This window comes from Varanus komodoensis, unplaced genomic scaffold (assembly GCF_004798865.1).
Source record: "Varanus komodoensis strain SLA01 unplaced genomic scaffold, ASM479886v1 scaffold5, whole genome shotgun sequence".
NCBI lineage: Eukaryota > Metazoa > Chordata > Lepidosauria > Squamata > Varanidae > Varanus > Varanus komodoensis.
In genome coordinates, this window is record NW_025336087.1 from 22,359,084 (window position 1) to 22,378,661 (window position 19,578).

General features: G+C 38.4%; 1 protein-coding gene across 1 annotated transcript in view; it reads left to right on the forward strand.

Annotated features, from left to right (window-relative positions):
• FAM81B (family with sequence similarity 81 member B) overlaps window positions 1-10,403 on the forward strand; it is a 37,055-nt gene extending 26,652 nt beyond the window's left edge. Inside the window, exons 7-9 of the mRNA XM_044446139.1 lie at window positions 5,233-5,368; window positions 9,112-9,307; window positions 10,270-10,403. Coding sequence (XP_044302074.1) covers window positions 5,233-5,368; window positions 9,112-9,307; window positions 10,270-10,403 — 466 coding nt within the window. The remainder of the gene's footprint in view (window positions 1-5,232; window positions 5,369-9,111; window positions 9,308-10,269) is intronic.
• The last annotated feature ends 9,175 nt before the right edge of the window (window positions 10,404-19,578 follow it).

Consider the following 19,578-nt stretch of genomic DNA (forward strand, 5'->3'; position numbering starts at 1 on the left):
GAGTTTGAGACCCCTGAACTAGAACATCAGTGAAAATGTATAATATTGAGGAAGCAGGATTTTTCTTGAGATATTCGATTTCATAGTGTGTTTTATATAAAAAGTTAAGAATACATGGTTTCTAATCAAAATGGTTAATCCTCTCTGACTGAGATGATTAATATGATAGACATGGTACTGGAGACTACTGAATTCCTTTGTAACAGACTGATAGGGTTGATGTGTTATATATGCATTGGAATTATTAATTCTCGGCATTTGGTGCATATAAATTATAGCCACTAACATATCCACCATGAAATTTTTTTACCTCCTTTTAAAGTGATTTTGCTAGCAGCCATTTCTTCTGCACAACAGAGTGAGTTCCCATTGCTTCTTCCCAGCTCCTGCCAACCTTGCAGTTTGAAAGCATGCACGTGCAAGTAGATAAAAAGGTACCACTTCGGTGGGAAGGTAACAGCGTTTTGTGCACTTCGGTGTTTAGTAATGCTGGCTTTATGACCACAGAGACTGTCTGTGGACAAATGCTGGCTCCCTCGGCTAGGAAACAGAGATTAGCACTGTCCCTAGAGTCAGATATGACTGGACTTTAATGTCAAGGGGAAACCTTTACCTTATTTCTTCAGTTGGCAGTGAATTCTGCAGGTTAACAAACTAGCAAACATTAGTAAATATTAAGTATATTTGCAAATTAGTAAGTTTTGTCTATTCTGAATTTACTGCCAATCAATTTAATCAGATTATCTTGAGTTCTGGTATTATGGGAGAGGTGGAAATGTTCTATTCAGATTCTCTGCACCATTTATAATGTAATCCCTCCTCCCATCATCTTTTTTTTCTTAACTAAAAAGTCCCAACTTTCTTTATTAGGAAGGTTCTCCAGCTCTTGAGATTATTTTGCACCTTCTCCAGTTCTACAATATCCATTTTGAAATGGAGTGACAAGAACCACAAATATTATTCCAAGAGTGATATATATATATATATATATACATTGCAAGATTGTGTGTGTGTGTGTGTGTGTGTGTGTGTGTGTGTGTGTGTGTGTGTGCATTACAAGATTGACAGTTCTCCTTTCAGTACTTTTCCTAATAGTTCCTGCTGTGGTTACTCTGCTAATTCAGTCACAAAAGAATGTGTTTCTGTGTGTGCATGAATGAAGCAGATTTGTTTTTGCGGGGTGAGCTGCAAGTGTGCAACAATTTATACTTGACATTTTGCTGCTCACTCAAGTCTCATTTGTCATTTTTCTGCCTCTTCAGATCTCATTTGTCTTTTTTCTTGCACATTCACATTTGGATATATCCGCTGGGGCCTCTTTGTACCACCCCAAGCAATGTCACACCATTTGAAATTCAGCCATTTCACTGATCACCTAACTCCTAATTATGTATGGAGAGATTAAACAGCACATGGCCACCTTCAGATCCTTATAGAATGCCAGTACTTGCCTTCCTCCATGTGATATATCTCTGCTTCCTGTTGAAATAGTTACTAATCCATAAGAGCACAGATCCTCTTATCCCATGAAAGGCTAGCATTCATTGTACACTGCTTGAAAGCAGGCACTGAGATTAAAAGTCAAATGTTCAAGGAAAACATGGCAAGGACAATTTAGTAGGATAGAATGGCACCTTCAGCCCCGGGGTCATGGGCAAGTTATTTGGGGATTAGCAGTTCAAGCTTGGACACATTTTGCCAGAAGTATCTGTACTCCATGGTATGCTGATACATAGTATTTTCCAGGGCATACTGTACTCACTGCTTTTTTGATATGTCTGAAAATTTAGGAAGCAACAAGGAAGAATTATAAAGCAGAATACTGTTTTCCTATTATGGCAGGCATTGCCTAGGAAAGAAGAGAGTCCTTAGCATGTCAAAATTATCTGATTAAAATAATAAACTTTGAAAAGCCTCCTAGCATCTCCAAGTTATCTTCACCAAACTTTTTCAGCATATACTTTGAGAAATCACAACCTGTCACCTAGAAATTCTAGGACTATTGGGTTTAATTTTAAAAAGATATTTTGCCTTTTTCTTTTTTCTTTTATGATGGTCAAAACAATACAACCAGACAGTTAAAATTGCTGTTTCAGTTCTTCCTGTCCCCACAGTTTAGTCTATGTAAGGTGCCTCAAGCTGTACCTGTACCTGCCAGTCCACGGAATGGACTGGGAGCAGTTTATTACAAGCAGCTGGTATGCATTCTGTACAGCTGACCTCCTGTGCCAAGCACAGGTTTGTCTTTTGCAAAAAAGGCAGCCATCTTTCCCTTTGTTACCTGAGGCACTTGTGACAGCACTTGGTCTAGGAGGTGCCTTTTGCTTGGCAATTCTTCAGGTTTTTTGTTTTTTTTTTAGATTTGGCCTCTGGTTAACACATACCAATGTAAAATAAACTGAACTGAGAGTAAAGCTACCTCTTCAGCAAAATAACATAGTAGCATTTTTCCTGAACTCCACCACTATAGAATATGAAAGAGGGGGTGTACATTTTTAAAAGATTTCTTCATATAGAAAAAAAATCCCTGCATATAAAAAACCAGAGCATCACATTTTCTGATGTTTTGGCTTTATATGTGCAATTTCTGTTTGAAAAACAACACAGGGAGTACTCAGAAATGTAACACAATTGCTCTCAGCATATTGGAAGCATTTATTCCAGAATCTCTTTCTGAGGACTACCCAATATGAGAGTCTCGGACTACTTTTTGGACCCTGACGTTTCAGTTTTTCACTCCATACCAGGGACTCTCCACAGGTCATAGTTTTTTCATCCAAATTCTTAGCTTATGTAGAAAAAAAATAGTCACATAGAATCTTCAGATCAAAATGTTGTGGCATTATTTAAGTTACGGTCAACCACAAAACCATGGAATAAATATTACACTGGGTCACTGCACCAATTAGTGCTCATATTGTAAATGCATACAGACACAGCAACTTGTGTGTCTGGCTAATCCCTTCTAATTTGTGTTCCCACTAAAGCATGCACTATTTATTTTCATTGTATATTTTTAGCATGGTTCGGAAGCTCATTACCTTGGACATCTGTTTCTTAGTCTATTCGGACCTATTTTACTTCAATTAACCTGCTGTCCCCATGAGTAGACTGATGTTCTTAGATTCCGCTTTCTTATACATTCCCACAAACTTTATATTTTTCATTGTAAATCTTGTGCTTATAGGTTAATATATCTTATTTGAAAAATCAATGGACTTTCAATGGCTGTCAAATTGTTTTAGGCACACAAAGGTAGTCACATTGACTATAGAAATAGTTCCAGAATTATATGAATGTAATAACCTTATTAGGCAAGAAAAAGGTAAAGAAATGTGCAGGGTTTCAAGATCTCCAGATTTCTTCATCACTTGGATCCAAATGTTATCTTGGTATCCATCTGTTGAATATTATTATTATTATTATTATTATTATTATTATTATTATTATTATTATTATAACATTTCTATGCCGCCCCTTGCCGAAGCCTCGGGGCGGCTTACAACACAATAAAATACATTGAAATACAATAGAACATAATAAATTACCATTAAATACAAAAATACAAAAAATACACTGAGTTTCAAACATAATAATATAAAAGTAAAATTAACAGTATAAAATAGGTAAATAAATAATATAGGAGGAGAAAAGAGAAGGAAGAAGAAGTTGCCCTGGCCAGATCATATATTTTAACAATTAAAATGATGTTTAAATAAAAAGGTCTTTACCTGGCACCGAAAAACCAGTAACGACGGTGCCAGGCGGACCTCTTTGGGGAGTGAATTCCATAGGTTGGGCGCCACCGCAGAGAAAGCCCTTCTCCGAGTACTTACTCTCCTAATTTCTTTCATGGAGGGTTCCCGGAGAAGGGACTCTCCCGCAGATCTCAAAGGGTGGTCGGGCATATACGGATGTAAGCGCTCGTTCAGGTAGCCAGGACCCAAGCCGTTTAGGGCTTTATAGGTCATAATCAACGCCTTGAATTGGGCCCGGGCTTCAATGGGAAGCCAGTGAAGCTGACGGAGGACTGGAGTCGTGTGAGCATAACGCCCCGTCCCCGTCAGCAACCTGGCAGCTCTATTTTGCACCAATTGAAGTGTTCGGACCGTCTTCAGGGGAAGCCCCACGTAAAGCGCGTTACAGAAGTCTAGGCGGGAAGTCGCCAGCGCGTGTGTCACCGTCGCCGGGCAGTCGTACTCCAGGTAGGGGCGCAGCTGATGAATCAGCCGAAGCTGAAGGAAGGCGTTCCTTGCCACCGCTGTCACCTGAGCTTCCAAAGAAAGCTCCGGGTCGAGGAGTACTCCTAAGCTGCGGACCTTGTCCCTAAGAGGGAGTGTTGCACCATTCAGGACCAGGTCAAATCCACCCTCTCCGAAGCCCGATCCGCCAACCAACAGGACCTCCGTCTTGTCTGGATTGAGTTTCAGTTTATTGGCCCTCATCCATTCCATTACCTCGGCCAAGCACCGGTTCAGCACAGCCACTGCCTCACCTGGATTAGTGGAAAATGAGAGGTAGAGCTGGGTATCATCAGCGTATTGATGATTCCGCAACCCACACCTCCTGATGACCTCTCCCAGCGGTTTCATATAGATGTTAAATAGCAGAGGGGATAGAATGGAGCCCTGTGGTACTCCATGGCATAGCTGCCATGGCGCAGAGACATGGTCCCCCAGCACAACCTTCTGGAATCGACCGTTGAGATAGGAGCGGAACCACTGCAAAGCAGTGCCTCCAACTCCCAATCCCGCTAGCCTATCCAGAAGGATACCATGGTCGATGGTATCAAAAGCCGCCGAGAGGTCCAGAAGAACCAACAGGGATGCACTCCCCCTGTCCTTCTCCCTGCACAGGTCATCGTACAGGGCATACGAATATAAAGCAGATAGATTTCATGACTTCAGTTTCAAAACTTGGGAATTTCTGGAATAAAATCTCTGGTATTTACAGTATGGTATCAGGCACAATTCTATGGTCAAATAATTTAATTGTTTGATTGACACTACCACATATGAATTTGGTTTCCTAGAGTTGGTTATAATGAACTAAGAGAATATTAAGCTACATAAAAACCCCAGATTAACATATAGCTTAATTATATTCCAGCCTCCTTAAGATGTAAGTTGTTTGCAGTTAGATAGATTTGTTAAGTTTCCAATTTTAACTGATACTTGCTGCGCTAATATTCACTAATAATAATAACTAAAAGAAATTCTCTTTAAATATCAGGATAAATGGTATTTTAAATGACTTTAAGGATCAAATTTTAAATCAGTGGAAATGGACAGAAAGTCAGATGAAGAGAGCTGAACAAGAGCAAGCCCATCTCACAAATCAGCTTCTTGGCACAATGAAAGATAATCTGGTAAGAATATTTATACTTACTAAGTTCTGTAGAACTAGCACTAAAATTAACCCCTTGTGGATGTACTATACTCTTGTAAAGAAATCTTTCCCTACAAAGAATACTGCACACTGAGACCTGGTTGATATTTTCAGCAAAAGCCCAGGTACAGTTGTTGTATTATAATGAATGAGGAGGAGGAAAATTCAAAGAGAAATTGGTGAAAGAGATCTCATAGGATTAAGAAGCAGTAACAAGAATGAACTCAGGGGTCAATGAAGAAAATCCATGTAGAACAGGAGTGGGCAGCTTCTGCCCAGTGGGCTTAATCCAGTCTGTGTAGTTTGGGCTCCCTCCACAGTTTTTGTTTCCCCCCAAACCCCACTACCCTTGTCATCTCCACCATAGAAGGTGTCAAGTTTTGTTACCCAAGATTTGTTACCCAAGATTCTATAACCAGTGTAATAGTTTAGCCCTGCCACTTAACATATTGCTGTGGTGACAAGAGCTAGTGTATGGGTTTGCACAACACAAAAGTCTCTTCAGAATTTTAACCGTGCACTGTGGTTAAAATCCATCCATAACTGACAGAAGATCAGGTGCAAGAGGGGTTGCGTGGCTCTTCCCACTCCCCAGTGCTCCCACAGCAACCCATTCAGCACTCACCACAGCTTGGCTTTTTAAAAAGCCTCTCTGTGTTATGCAGTTAGGAACGTGAGGGGAATTGCTCTGCCACTCCTGCCAAGGGGTTCCCTGTCTTTTTGACTCGACCATTGCTTATTTTGTTATCTAGGTTCCATGGATTTATTAAACCATACTACAAGCCATGGCTAGTTGGGTTGGTTTATAAGCGAGGTTTGTAAACACTCTGCAGGAAGGGTGCTGCATTTAGACAACAGCCTGAACCACCATAGCTTATAAACTGCCATGGCTTAAAGTATTGTGTAAATGCAGTCAGTGTAAAAATATTACTTCAATCCAATAAGGCAATTTTTTAAAATGTTTGGATTTTCACATATTTTCTTTTGTTATGGGTACTGCTCCTTCAGTCACAGGCAAAACCACAATATTTTTGGCTTAATAAGTCTCCTGCAGAAGGTAGAGGGCTTTCTTTGTAAAGTGCTGCATTCTAAATAACAGTTTTGGTTCTTGGCAAATGAAGAACTCTTGGATCCATGCAACCACTTAAGTAGAGTGTTTGGTGTCAGAAAATCCCTGTTCCAGGATCAGGACTCTCAGGGTTTATCTGCATTAAATTTCTCTCACAAAAGTATTGATGTGCTTGGAAAAGTTCATTTCCTAACTCAAGTCAGAGGAGGAACATATCCAATGCTTCTCTATAGAGAGCAAAGAGCTAAATAACTAGCCATTATTGGCACTGTATGGCATAAATTTAAATAGATATTTTAATATGGAGAATGATACAAGTTCAAAGTCAATGTTAGCAGTCTGAACAATATCAAGTATGGGAGTGCTTTGAATGTCAAAGGCAAACTGAATGTGGGAGACACCCCACCAAACAGACATGGCAGAAAACAACTAAACATTTTTACCCATCCCAAACAACATGGTACGCTCCTCTTCACCAAAAGTCATTGCAGAAGCAGGACATGGCCATGATCATGGATAAACAATGCACACAATGCAGCTCACACAATTACCAATTTATTTATTTGTTTAAAGCATATCGGCTCCGTTCCACAGCCAAAAGTCTTCCAGGGTGACTTATGAAGTTCAGAAATAGGGTGGTCCCTGCCTGAATGCTAACAATCTAAAAATCAAAAGGAAAAAGTAAAGGAAAAGATTAAGCAGAGGAAAGAAGTAGGCAGCAGATTTTTGGAGTCAAACTACGCATGCAGGTTTAGCAATGTGAGTTTTTCATTACTTGAAACATAAGCACAGGGGATCCAGTCCAGAGTGGGAACATAGTTTGAGGGTCAATGTGTGCATATTAATCCTTTGTCCCCAGCTGTGGTCATGATCTGGAAAGACCAAACTCTGCCAAAACTTTGCAAGTCCAGCAGAAAGCAAGTATATTTTTGTGGGGAGGGGGCAGTACACTCCATAGACTGTTGTTGTTGTTAGTCGCGAAGTCATGTCCGACCTATCTCGACCCCATGGACAACATTCCTCCAGGCCTTCCTGTCCTCCACCATCCCCTGGAGACCATAGATACAGGAGGTTTTACAAAGTTAATATACAGAGACAATTAAAAGAAGCAGCAGTGCTCTTAAAACATATGTGCCAGATGGCACAGCCTTTCCAAATATCCTCACAGAAATAAAGCCTGGGTTATCAATGCTTGCTACAGGAATACAGTTTTGGATACCATTTTCTACATTTCTTCATTGCACAGACATCATCTTCATTCCTGTCTCTTAGCTACCATAGTTCATAAGCTAGGGACATGTAAATACTCCTGAAAGTAGTTGGTAAAAAGCAGCTTGAAGAACAAAATTGCTATATAATTGGAAGGTTTTTAATCATTCCTTTCTGTATCTGACTATGTATTGCCTGTTCTGTCTGCTCCTTACCACCTTGTCATATTTTGAAACAGTTGTTGTTTGTGTCCAGTTAGTCCATTACTTGAAATAAATATAATGCCTTTTTGCTAAATATGTATTCTGGAAATTTTCTGTAGACATAAAGCTCTAGCAAAATTTGTTAGTGTTTTCCAGTGAAGTTCTTAGTGGCATATTTGATGTAAGGTGATTATCAGAATTACTTAATCTCACTGAGTGTGCTGCTTTGTCCTATACAGTACTGCTGAATATTTCACAAAGATTAAACTGTTTACAAGCTTCCTACACAACCTTAGGAACTGCTTTGTTTATTTTACAGCACTTCCACCTCATTGCACACCCATTAGCTCCCTGGGTCTGCAATCTATCCATCACTATTAAGAGGCCTGTTAAATTTACCGATTCTTTCAGCAATAGGTCAAGGGACATTATCTGCCATAATGAGAAGTGCAGGCTGAAGATCTATTTGGCCAAAGTTAATTTTGCTGCTAATAGGAAATAATGGAAGGATACACAGTACCACCGCGAGATGACTGGAGACTAGATCTTCCTTTTCAATACTGCCACACAAGTAGATATTCAAAGTAACCGGGGCTTTCATAATGCAACAGTGTTGCCTTCATGATGGTAACAGCTCACAGAAGTATATGAATGAGCAAGATATTTATAAAGTGGTTAAGATTGTCAGGGCCTGACTACTTACGATTTCAAAAGGATTGTTTCTTGCTGCCCATTCATCATGAGTGACCATCCTTAATGACAGGCAGTTTAATAATGTGTATCTTTCCTTTTTGAGAGCCTGTGTAATGTAGTGGTTGCAGTGTTAGACTGGGACTCAGGACATCTGGGTTCTAGTCCCCACTTCACTGGCTGACGGTCATTCAGTGAGCTCCATGACTATTAGAACAGCAGCCTCCTTGCTCCTGGATCAGCACTCTGTAAACATTACACCCGATTGTCTCTGAACCCAACCTGAATTCTTGGTTGCCATACAAAAGTTAGAATTCCCCATTCCCCAAACAAAATACAGTGATGCATAATGAAATTAGATCATACATGAATTACTCAACTTGAAATTTAAAATATAATTTGAAGTGTTTATACTAAGTTTTTACACCAAAGAACGCACAACAGGGTATGGGAAACAGTTTTAGTCATGATTTAAAGCCTGTTTTATGGGACAGACCATACAGTTCTTATCTTGGTAATTCTATTAATTTATCATAATGCCTCTTTCAAAAGGAAACAGTGGAAAAGAAAATGGAAGATGGTTTGTATTACCTCTCCAAAAGGATAGAGAGTACAGATAAAACAGTGCAATTTGATACAGAGCTGAGCCAAGTGAAAAATGATCAAAATAAACTCCATGCAAGGATTACTAGATTTGAAAAACTGATGTGGAATGAATTGGAGGAAATCCAGAATGAATATAGATCAGGTGAGGTTTCAAATAAAGACATATATTTTAAAGAATCCATCTAACCTTCTCATTCTCCAAACATGCTTATTATATCAGTTCAAAAAGAAAGAAGTTCATGTTGTTGGGTGGCATTAATAATCCCCACATGTCTTGGTGAAGGATGCTTCGATCACTAATAACAAAATCAAGCTACGGGTTGTGCATTCCAGCTGTAGTGGATGACTGTTTTGGCAATCGATTTTTCAAGAACCAAAAGCCTTTCCAGCCTTTCCAGATTAATGCAGTCCTAGTGAATTGAAGGAAAAGTAACCAATAGAATTAATTTCCTGGGTGCAGTCCTAGAATGGTATTGTGTTTCCCTGACTGAAGCACTCCATAGCTGAGATAAACATTCCCCAGAGAGACCTATCTTAAGGGTTTGGGCCCTGTGTAGCAGCAGCCCATAAAGGCTGAAGGGCTGCCTTTCTTCTTCTTTTTTCCCCTTGCTCTCCCCCCTGTGTTTGTGTGTTGTGGGAGGAGGTGGTGGTTTGGATCTCTTCTAGTTTGGGCAGATAGCTGAAAAACTGTAATATGCTGAAAATGCCCTATTCAGGCTTCCAGTGTATCTGCTTCTCCAGTTATTGTGATCCCTCGTTTAGTAGCAGAATATATGGGAAATGATGAAGTATAGCAATTATGGACAGATTATTTTTTATCTCACTTTGTTGTGCAGTATATCAGGGAGATGTGTGTGTAGGAAGATAGCAAACTATTTTTTTTCATCCAAGGAAAGCTTGATGAAGAAAAAAAATAGGTAGATAAAAGATAGCAAAGGAGTTGATTTTTAAATTCCACTTACATGACATGAAATAGAGCTGATTAATTTGGTATACTTCAGACCAAGTGAGATGTAGCAGAAGGAATGCCAATCTTTTAAAAAGAAAAAAGCAGTCACGACCACTATTTTTTAACCTGACTCAAATATGCCTGCTATTCTCCAGGATTCCAATCCATTCGTGACTCTCTCAGTGCACTTAAAAAAATACAGACAACAAAATTGAAACTTGAGGAAGAGAAATTCAAACAAGACATGAAGAAGATGCGACAAAAGATAACTCAGCTTCAAGAAGCCTAATGTCCTTGGCATTTGCAGTTTTGCCATTAAGGGGAAGTGTTCAACGTTAAAGAAAAAAAATAGTTTCTCAGTCCTACAATATCAGCCCTGCTTTCCTGGCTCACTAAGATATTAGTAACATATTGTACATTAGCATTGCAATAGACCATAGTAGATCTAAGTCATACATTGATTTTAGTTTATATGTCAGGGTTCTTGTTTTTTTTTTTTTTTTTTTTTTTAAATCAAAAGCTTCCATGACTTGCTGTACAAGCAGTTGCTTGATCTACTTAGGCAACTGGTTATTAACTGAGCATCCACTGTTAACATCCTTAAATTCTCAAAGTATAAGCCTGTTTTCTGGCCTCATATATATACTGAGAGGAGGCCTGCTAAGTTGTTGCAGCAAATGGTGTAATTGTGTACCAGTGTCATATACAGAAGGATAGCTACATATATTCCCCCAAAGAAAATCCATCCTAACTTTATGAAATGCTTTTGTGACTTCACCAACAATCTTTAAAATTCAGATGTTTGATCTTACATGCAGTCTTCCTTCTGTACTTTGCTGCTTTAGTTGTATCACAAAGGGAACAGTGAGGTAACACTGTTACAAAATGTCTGGAAAGATCCCAGATGGTTGCAGAACTGGAAAGGAAGGAAAGGGGAATGGGCCACTTACTGCTGTTCCTTGATCTCACCTACCTCCCTACATTTTCTTAGAAGGAGACTATAAAAAAGATTAACCACTGTTTTTTAGATGGTTGTTCAGTCATGTTATGATAGCTGCATGAGAAATGGATGGATTTTCTTGGACTGACCCACAAACAAACTAATTTGTTTTGTTAAAGAAAGCAAATCTGTTTCAGAAGCCAGACTGTGGAACCAAGGAAGAGAATACCCCCCTCCCCACTTGTCAAAGTGCCTTCCTTACCCTTTCCTTCTCTTACCTGCATTCAAGAGCAGCTGTGGAGAGCAGAAGGTGGGGGGGGGGTCTTACTTCCTGTGTCTTTCTTCCCCCACATTCATTTTCCTTTTTACTGATCTGCCAGAATGACAGAGCAGGAGCCTTTGGGAAGCATGCCTCCCAAGCGACACTGCTCTTTCAATCCTGATGCTCTCTGCAATGCATCAAGAAGAAAGTATGGCGGAGGACCTTCCTCCCCCACAACTAGATCCCCATATGCAGGTAAATAAATGTAAGGGTGGGGAAGGATGAAAATCAGGAACTTTTCTTTATTCCATAATGTAATCCATACCAGAAAAGTTTTCGAGGATTCTTAAAGGCATGCCTTCCCTTTTAAGAATTGCAGTTTCTGAGGCAGGCAAACTTCCATGCTATCTCTAATCCATACTCATGTCTGTGTTCTGCATTCCTGTTGGATCCTTCTACAAAAGAATAGCAGATATTAGAAGAAAAAATGTTCCTAAAAGTTACACATTTCATAGTCCTCATTAGAGTTTTCAGACCCAAGGTGTACAAATGGCCATTAAAATGTCCATAGTTTATGCTGGTTGTGGACACAGAATTTCTGACATTCCTCAAGAAACTTCCTAACTGCATTTTGCAATCAGGCCACAGGAAGAAACAAATTAGCAGCAATGTGAGATCCACATCATACTTAAATGTCCCCTAACACCCAAACGAGCGTATGCAAGAGGATGAGTTAGAGCTAAAGTTCTGTTTCTGGGATAGTAGAATAAGCTCCAATACAATATGTGCCTGCTTTCCAGAGAACTCTTTAGCATTTCTATAAAATTCTGTATCTCTATATAATTTAAAGCTCTGAAGAAATTACTGACTTTCTTCTTCCTCAGTCTCAGAATTTATAATTTAGGGATCACATTGCTTTTATGTAATGTGTGATGCAATGTGATGTGAAGTACTGGCAGTGAAAAAATCTTTGAAAAAAATCTAGAGGGGTTTTTTGGCATAAGAAGGAAATTGGTAAATTTAAAATATGGAATTTGACTCAGGGCATTTCCTCTGATATGGTGGCAGTAATTGGCTTGTATTTCCCTTCAAGCAGTTATCCAAGTATAGAATATCTTCTGTATTTCATATAAGTTATTCTCTCTCTCTCTCTCTCTCTCTCTCTCTCTCTCTCTCTCTCTATATATATATATATATATATATATATATATATGGGAGTTTAGGCAAACACGATGCACATCATTTTAAGACACAAAGGGCTTCCACAGATGATATTTACAAGACTTTGTAATGTGGAACATGAATTCTGGAAGTAAAAAACCGCTTCTCCTATGGTACTATTTTATATACTATGAAAACCTGAGTGTTTACATTTAGTGTAATTATCATTCAGTCATAATGCTTAAATGGCATATAAAGCAACAAATAAAATGATGTTGATAAAATGACAAGCAATTTAATTGATGTTAACAGTAAAAACCCACATTCACTAAAGTTCTAAACTGATTAGATACTGATGCATTTGTGCCAAGAATTTCATTCTCATGAGTGCTTGAAAACTGGAAATGCTATTCAAACAATGCTATTTATTTTCAATTAAATCATTGAAAGTATATGATGGATAGCAACAAATTTAAGTAAATCATATTTTAATCAATTTCTTTACAAGACTTCTGGTCACTCAGGATCTTTAGCTGTAGACCAGGAAGATTGTCTGATAAAGTTCTCATTCATCACTTGAAGAGATCATGCCGTAGAATTCTGTGTCTTAGAAAATTGTTGTATATTCTTCTCCATATTAGCAAATTCAATAAATGAATGCCATATTTTTAAAAAAGTGTAAATTTCTACTTGTCCTCTGTACCTGCAGATGTTCAATGAGTTTCTCCATTAATTCAAGCTCCCAGATTTTCTATTCCCATTTTGTAAATGTTAGTTCAATTACTGATTTCCAGTTAGTTGCTTTGACTGAGCTGGCTGCTGTCCAGAAACAGGAAAAGAGCTCCTTATGTCCTCTTTGTGAATTAGCATTCATATAAAAAAATAGTAGCCCGAGGTTTGCAGATAGTCTCATATCATGGTCATGTGACCTCACTAGCCAAGGCAAAAACCTTCGCTCCGGTGGGCAATCCTACCACATACCATTTTGTGAGCTGCCCCGAGGCTTAGTTGCGATGGGGGCGGCATAGAAATATTTTAAATAAATAAATAAATAAATATGTAGGCAGATATTTCTGGTGGTTCCACACTTCCAACAATTAGGGCTCATATGACAATCAATGTAGCTCTGCTTTAGTGGCACATCACATCTTCAACACCTTTTCTTTCACTTTGTGATATAGACTTCAGGCTGACCTTAGAACACAGTGCTACTCACCATTCTGAACTGCAGTTCAGGTCCTTTTCTCATGTCAAATTTGCTCCACTGCCTTGCTATTAATTGTAGCATTTTACATCTTATATATTTGCACCTAAAGCTTTTGTTTCAGATTTAGCCCAAGGAATTAAACTTTCAAATGCATTTAGTGGGCACATAACCTGTGCTTTTATGGTCAGTGTAGATGTGAAATGAAGAATGTATTTCTGAAACCCTGGAAATTGTTCTCTTATCTGTGTTCCAGTTCCTATTGTACAGGTCAATGAGTCCATAAACCCTTTTCTGCCCATTTTACATGTTGCTTAAATTTGTCTCTTCAATAAAAAGGTGGATTGCATAAAAAAGGGAATAACGGGGGAGGGAGAAGACAAGTATTTATTCCATCTTTGCCAGGTCCACATCATCATGTTTAAGAAGGCTTTACCAATCACCGAGCTTTACAATGGAATGGTGTGCCCCTTAATACTTCTTTCTGGTCTGTAGGTATCACAGTACTAATCTTATGTTTAGTTTGATCATCATGTAATAGATAAATGAGTTCTTTGAGCTGAAAAGCTTAACATTGAGATAATCTGGAAAATCCCAGGCCCCTCTTTTACCATCTTCAGGTAAAATGTTTTCATTGATCCTGGCTATTTTGAGTTTTTCCCCAAAAATAACTGCTGTCTGTTATCCATGTTTATAAGTAAACTGCTATATTTTCCTTATTTGATTTGCATTCCAGCTGCTTGCCTGAAGTCTTTTAATCTGCACAGCCAGCCTTAAGCTCCTAATAGCATTTGATAGTGTTAAAATGATATTATCTACAAACAAATTAATGAAATTTGACTGTGAATTAATTTGAATCCCTTCTGTTAATGGAGAGCTACAAAGCAACTTTGCTAAGTGTTCAATAGAAAAATCATAAAGTAGTGTGGATCAAGGACAGCCTTGTTTGGTTTCTATTTAACCATATTTCGAAGGGAATCTGTTCTATTTGTTCTTATAAGTATTTGGTTTTGAAAATGTAATTAAGACAATTGTGAAATCTGTTTTCCATCACTATATTTTATTTATTTATTTATTTATTTATTTATTAAAACATTTTTATGCCGCCCCATTCGCCGAAGCCTCGGGGCGGCTTACAACATAGATAAAACAATAAGTTAAAATATCCATATAAAATAATCTTAATTAAAACACACATTATAAAATAAGCCACCCTGGCCAGATAAAATTCAATTGTATTTAGCATTTAAAATGTTGCTTGAATAAAAAGGTCTTAGCCTGGCACCAAAAAACAAATAACGACGGCGCCAGGCGGACCTCTCTGGGGAGCGCATTCCATAACTTAGGCGCCACCGCTGAGAAAGCCCTTCTCCGAGTAGCCACCCTCCTAATTTCTCTCACGGAGGGCTCCCGGAGAAGGGCCTCTCCCGCCGATCTCAGGGGGCGACTGGGCAAATATGGATGTAAGCGCTCCTTCAGGTAACCAAGTTATGCACCAACATATGCAAGTAATGTTATTCTAGCTAATCAAAAGCTTTAACTTTATTTTATGGCATAAGGATTTTTCCACTTCTTGTGCAATGCTAAAGCTACATTAAATATTATTCTTATCAGGTCAGCTATATTAAGCCTTCCAATAAAAGCAATTGTATGTGCAGCAACATCTTGTGGAGCTAAAGTAATAGGGTGGTATGAAGGAAGCCTCTTTAGGGTTTTTCCCTAGTTTTTGTAGGACTGGGAAATTTGTCAAGAGTGAGGCACTGCAGTATCATAATTTTATTGAATAGCTTTATCATATATGGTGTTAATTGACCAGTAGGCCAAAATTTGTAATATCCAGATTTAAATAAGACTGCTTAAGATAGTATTCTTTAAATAAATAGGAATGAAAAGTCTTTTTAGTTTAGAAATTTGCATCTCCATGCATCTATGAATATATATTGTTGTAAAGTATGGATTGTACTACATAGGGATTGTTTGTTTAGGGAAAGGAAACAGGGTCAACTATTAAATTCAATTCTGCACCTATTATTATCCCATCACTAAATTAAAAATTTCAAATGGTTTCAAAGCAGATGCACAAAAACGTTTTGTTCTGCATTAAAACCACAGATAGTACCCAAGATGAACTTTTGTAGTGCCAATATCTCTTTTAAGAAATATAACCCTCCTATTTTTAAGACATCTCAAAATGCCTTGTACTTTCAAAAAAAGCAGCTTTAAAAATATAGCTACTCCTCTAGCATTAGATGAACTGTTTGCATCGTAAGTTTCTCTAATACCAAGTAAATAAAAGTAGTTTATTTACCATATCTTTCTTATGGTGCATCTCTTGATAAAACAATATTGGTTTAGTCTACATAATCAGTTTTGGATCCTTCTTTGCTTTTTAAGACCCTAAGCCCTTTGCATTAAATATCATAGGGTTTTGTTTTGTTTTTGCAACCATTATAATTCTTCATCATGAACTTAAATATGTTTCAAATCTTTTTATCTCTCCCTCCACAGGTTCCCCATGTCATCTTTAGTCATTGTAATACAGGAAGAATAGCATAAGACAAATCCCAAGTTTCCTTCCCTGCACTGCCTCTTGCTTCCAGGAATGGCACCACGGCTATTTGCTTCTGACAAAAGGAGAACAAAATAGTCATAAACAGCCTCCCCACACACACAGTTAATTACAGTACTAAAACTACAATAGTGAAATCAATCTTTACTTATGTCCACATTCACCAAAGCTTGACAATCATGAAGGCCTCTCAGATTATTTATTCCTTGTCAGACATCTATTTTGCAAAAGGATTGCTTCTTCTAATGGACTGTAAGGTTCTTGTTCTTAGTTTAGTGGCAGCTGCAAAAGCTTCATAGAATCAAAGAATAGTAGAGTTGGAAGGTGCCTTGAAGGCCTTGGGCCCAACCCTCTGCTGTTGCAGGACACTGATTTACACCACCCACTCAGATGCTGTCCAGTTTCTTTTTTAATGTCTCTGGTGTGGGAGAGCCCACTGCCTCTCTAGGTAGCTGGTTCCACTGTTGTATTGCTCTGACAGTGAGGAAGCTTTTCCTGACATCTAGCCTGAATCAGGACTGGCTCAGCTTTGACTTGATTATTCTGTGTCTTGGACTCTGGTATCAGCAAGAAGAGACCTTCCTCTTTGTGACAGCCTTTGAGGTACTTATAGAGGATTATCATGCCCCCGCCCCCCCCAGTCTTCTCAAGGCTGAACATGCCCAGTTCCCTCAGTCTCTCCTCATAGGGCAGTGTTTCCAAACCCTAGATCATTTTTGTTGCCCTCCCTGGACCCTTTCTATTTTTTCTGCATCTTTCTTAAATCTTGGTGCCCAGAACTGGACACAGTATTCCAGATGAGGTCGGACTAGTGAGGAGTACAGGGGGACTACTACTACTCATGATTTGGAAGTAATACTTCTGTTAATGCATCCCAAAATTGCATTTGCCCTTTTGTCAGCTGTATCACATTGTTGGCTCATATTTAGCCTATTGTCTACAATTACTCCAAAATCTTTTTTTTCAGTTCTTTTGAGCCATCTATTCCTTCTTTTATCAATGCATTTGGTTTCTTTTTCCTATGTGGAGGACTTAGCGCTTGTCCTTATTGAATCCTTCTGTTGCTTTCAGCCCAGTGTTCAAGTTTATCAAGATCGCCCTGGATCTTCATTCTGTCTTCTAGGGTGTTTGCTATTATCTTACCTTGTATTTCCTCATCCAAATCATTATTAAAGATGTTGAAGAGCACTGGGCCCGGGATTGACACTTCATTTTCTTCCTACTCTTCTTCCACACTTGGTTATATTTCTTCTCTGTGATCCAAATTCCTATAGATCAAGCACTCTTTTGCCTCCCAGTATTTATTACTGCAGTAATAAATCAGTATTTATTACTGCAGTTGTATCATCAGGCTGTGTTACATTTTTGAAGGGGTGACTGCAGCAGTATGTTATTCTACTTTTATGCTGTTTTTCTATGCAGTATTGAAAGGTTTTGCCTTTCTAAAGAGTTGCTGGGCTGTTATCTTGGAAGAGCGTTATGTCAGATTGATTATACTAGCACTTTTGGCCAGCCTGGGTACAAGATACAATAGCATCTTTCATTTCTAGGCTTGCTGAGTGAACCAATACATCCTGCTGTTTATTGTTGTTTGGCAAGTAATTGTCTGATACTATACATTTCTTCTCTGTATCTCTTTGGGATATTTGAGCTTTGGCAAGGACACTAGCTGCATCCCACCCTTCCACCAATTTTGGTATCTCCCTGAAGTAGGGATTAAATATGTGGCTTTCCAAAGACTCAATACATTGCTGCAGCTCTTCAATAGCCTTTTTCAGCCTAGTCTTAGCTCTCCTGTTTTACAACCACAATTCCACTGCTTCAAAAGCTGTGTTCCCAATTGCATCAAGTTTGGCAGCAACTATTTTCATTCAAACAGGTGTGGTGCTTTAATCCATTTCCCAATAGAGCTTTTGTATTTGAGAATTTACTATCTGAAAGGGGTGTCCTTTGCTGCCTTAAATGCTTTTTGTACCTCCTTCAAAACAGGAGGCAAGATCTTTTTTATTTTGTGATGTTTCCTGAAACACCTCTGGACAGAGTATTCATTTTATGGCTTTTTCAGGCACACTCTTTGCTTTCTATTTCCATTATTTTACAGTGTATGCACGGGGAGTAGGCTACCATCTTGGTTGCAAGCCAATTTTACTTGCTTACAAAAGCTTAGTTATGAGTTGGGGGGGGGGGCATTTTTCTTTTCTTCTCTCTTTTTCGTAAAAAATATTACTGTCTGAAGCTGCAATATCAAGTAAAAGGCTGACATAAAAGGCTTCTTAACCCTATGTTTCTACTAAAAATATTGCCTCTGGCTTCTACATACTCTTTCTGTGGACAGGATACAGGTAATTGCCTCTATTTCTTCTCTTCAGATTGTAAATTTTAAAGATAAATGGTACATTAGGAAATATTAAGAAACTTCATGCTACTCTTTTCCTTCAAACTGAAACTTCAAAGTTGTGTGGGAAAAGTCTCAAACGATTATGGAATGACAACTAGCTAACCTCAGAAAAATTCGATCCAACTGCTTTACACACATTTAGTCTTAGATGGAATTTTTGGGCTGTATTCCAAATCAATCCAAGTCTGAAAAGACTTTGTACTGGTGCATATTAGCCTACTTTACTCAGATAAAGATGTCTTTCAAAACAGATTATGATGCAGGAAGTTAAGTGATAAGGCAAAGTTTGTTCGTTTGTTTTTTCATTTTCAGCAATTAAGCAAACATCTATATACCAGAAATCAAACTCAGGCAACAGACACTTGAAGATTTACAGCACATGACAATACTCTGAAAGATGCCAATGTCACAAAAGATCGATGTGGAGAGCAGAGTGATGTATTCTTTTTAATTTCATAAAGACACTTATGTTTTGTTGAGGTCCTTAGAAGACTCTGAGTTTTAGAAGACTAAAAGAAAATATTTTAGGAAAAATGGACTTACTCACCAGTACCATGTTATAGAGGGATTTACTTGTAAAGAGCAATAAAATGGATACTGACATAGATAGCAAAAGCTTTGGCATGCTCTAGGGCAGCCTTTCCCAACCTTACTTCAAGAAATGTGAAATAACAATTTCCTTCATTTCTGACCAATGACCAGGCTGGGGCTGATGGGAGCTGTAGTCTAAAACATCTGGAAAACACCAGATTGGGGAAGGCTACTATAAGATAAATAATAACTCAATGATTTTGCTTAACATGAGATTATTAAGGCTGTGTTTCAAAAACAGAAGCATGATCTACTCTGCACCATACAGAAATCAACTATCTGTGCATGGAACCTCTCAGATACTCAAGAGATTAAGTTGCACACAAATCAAACATCAAC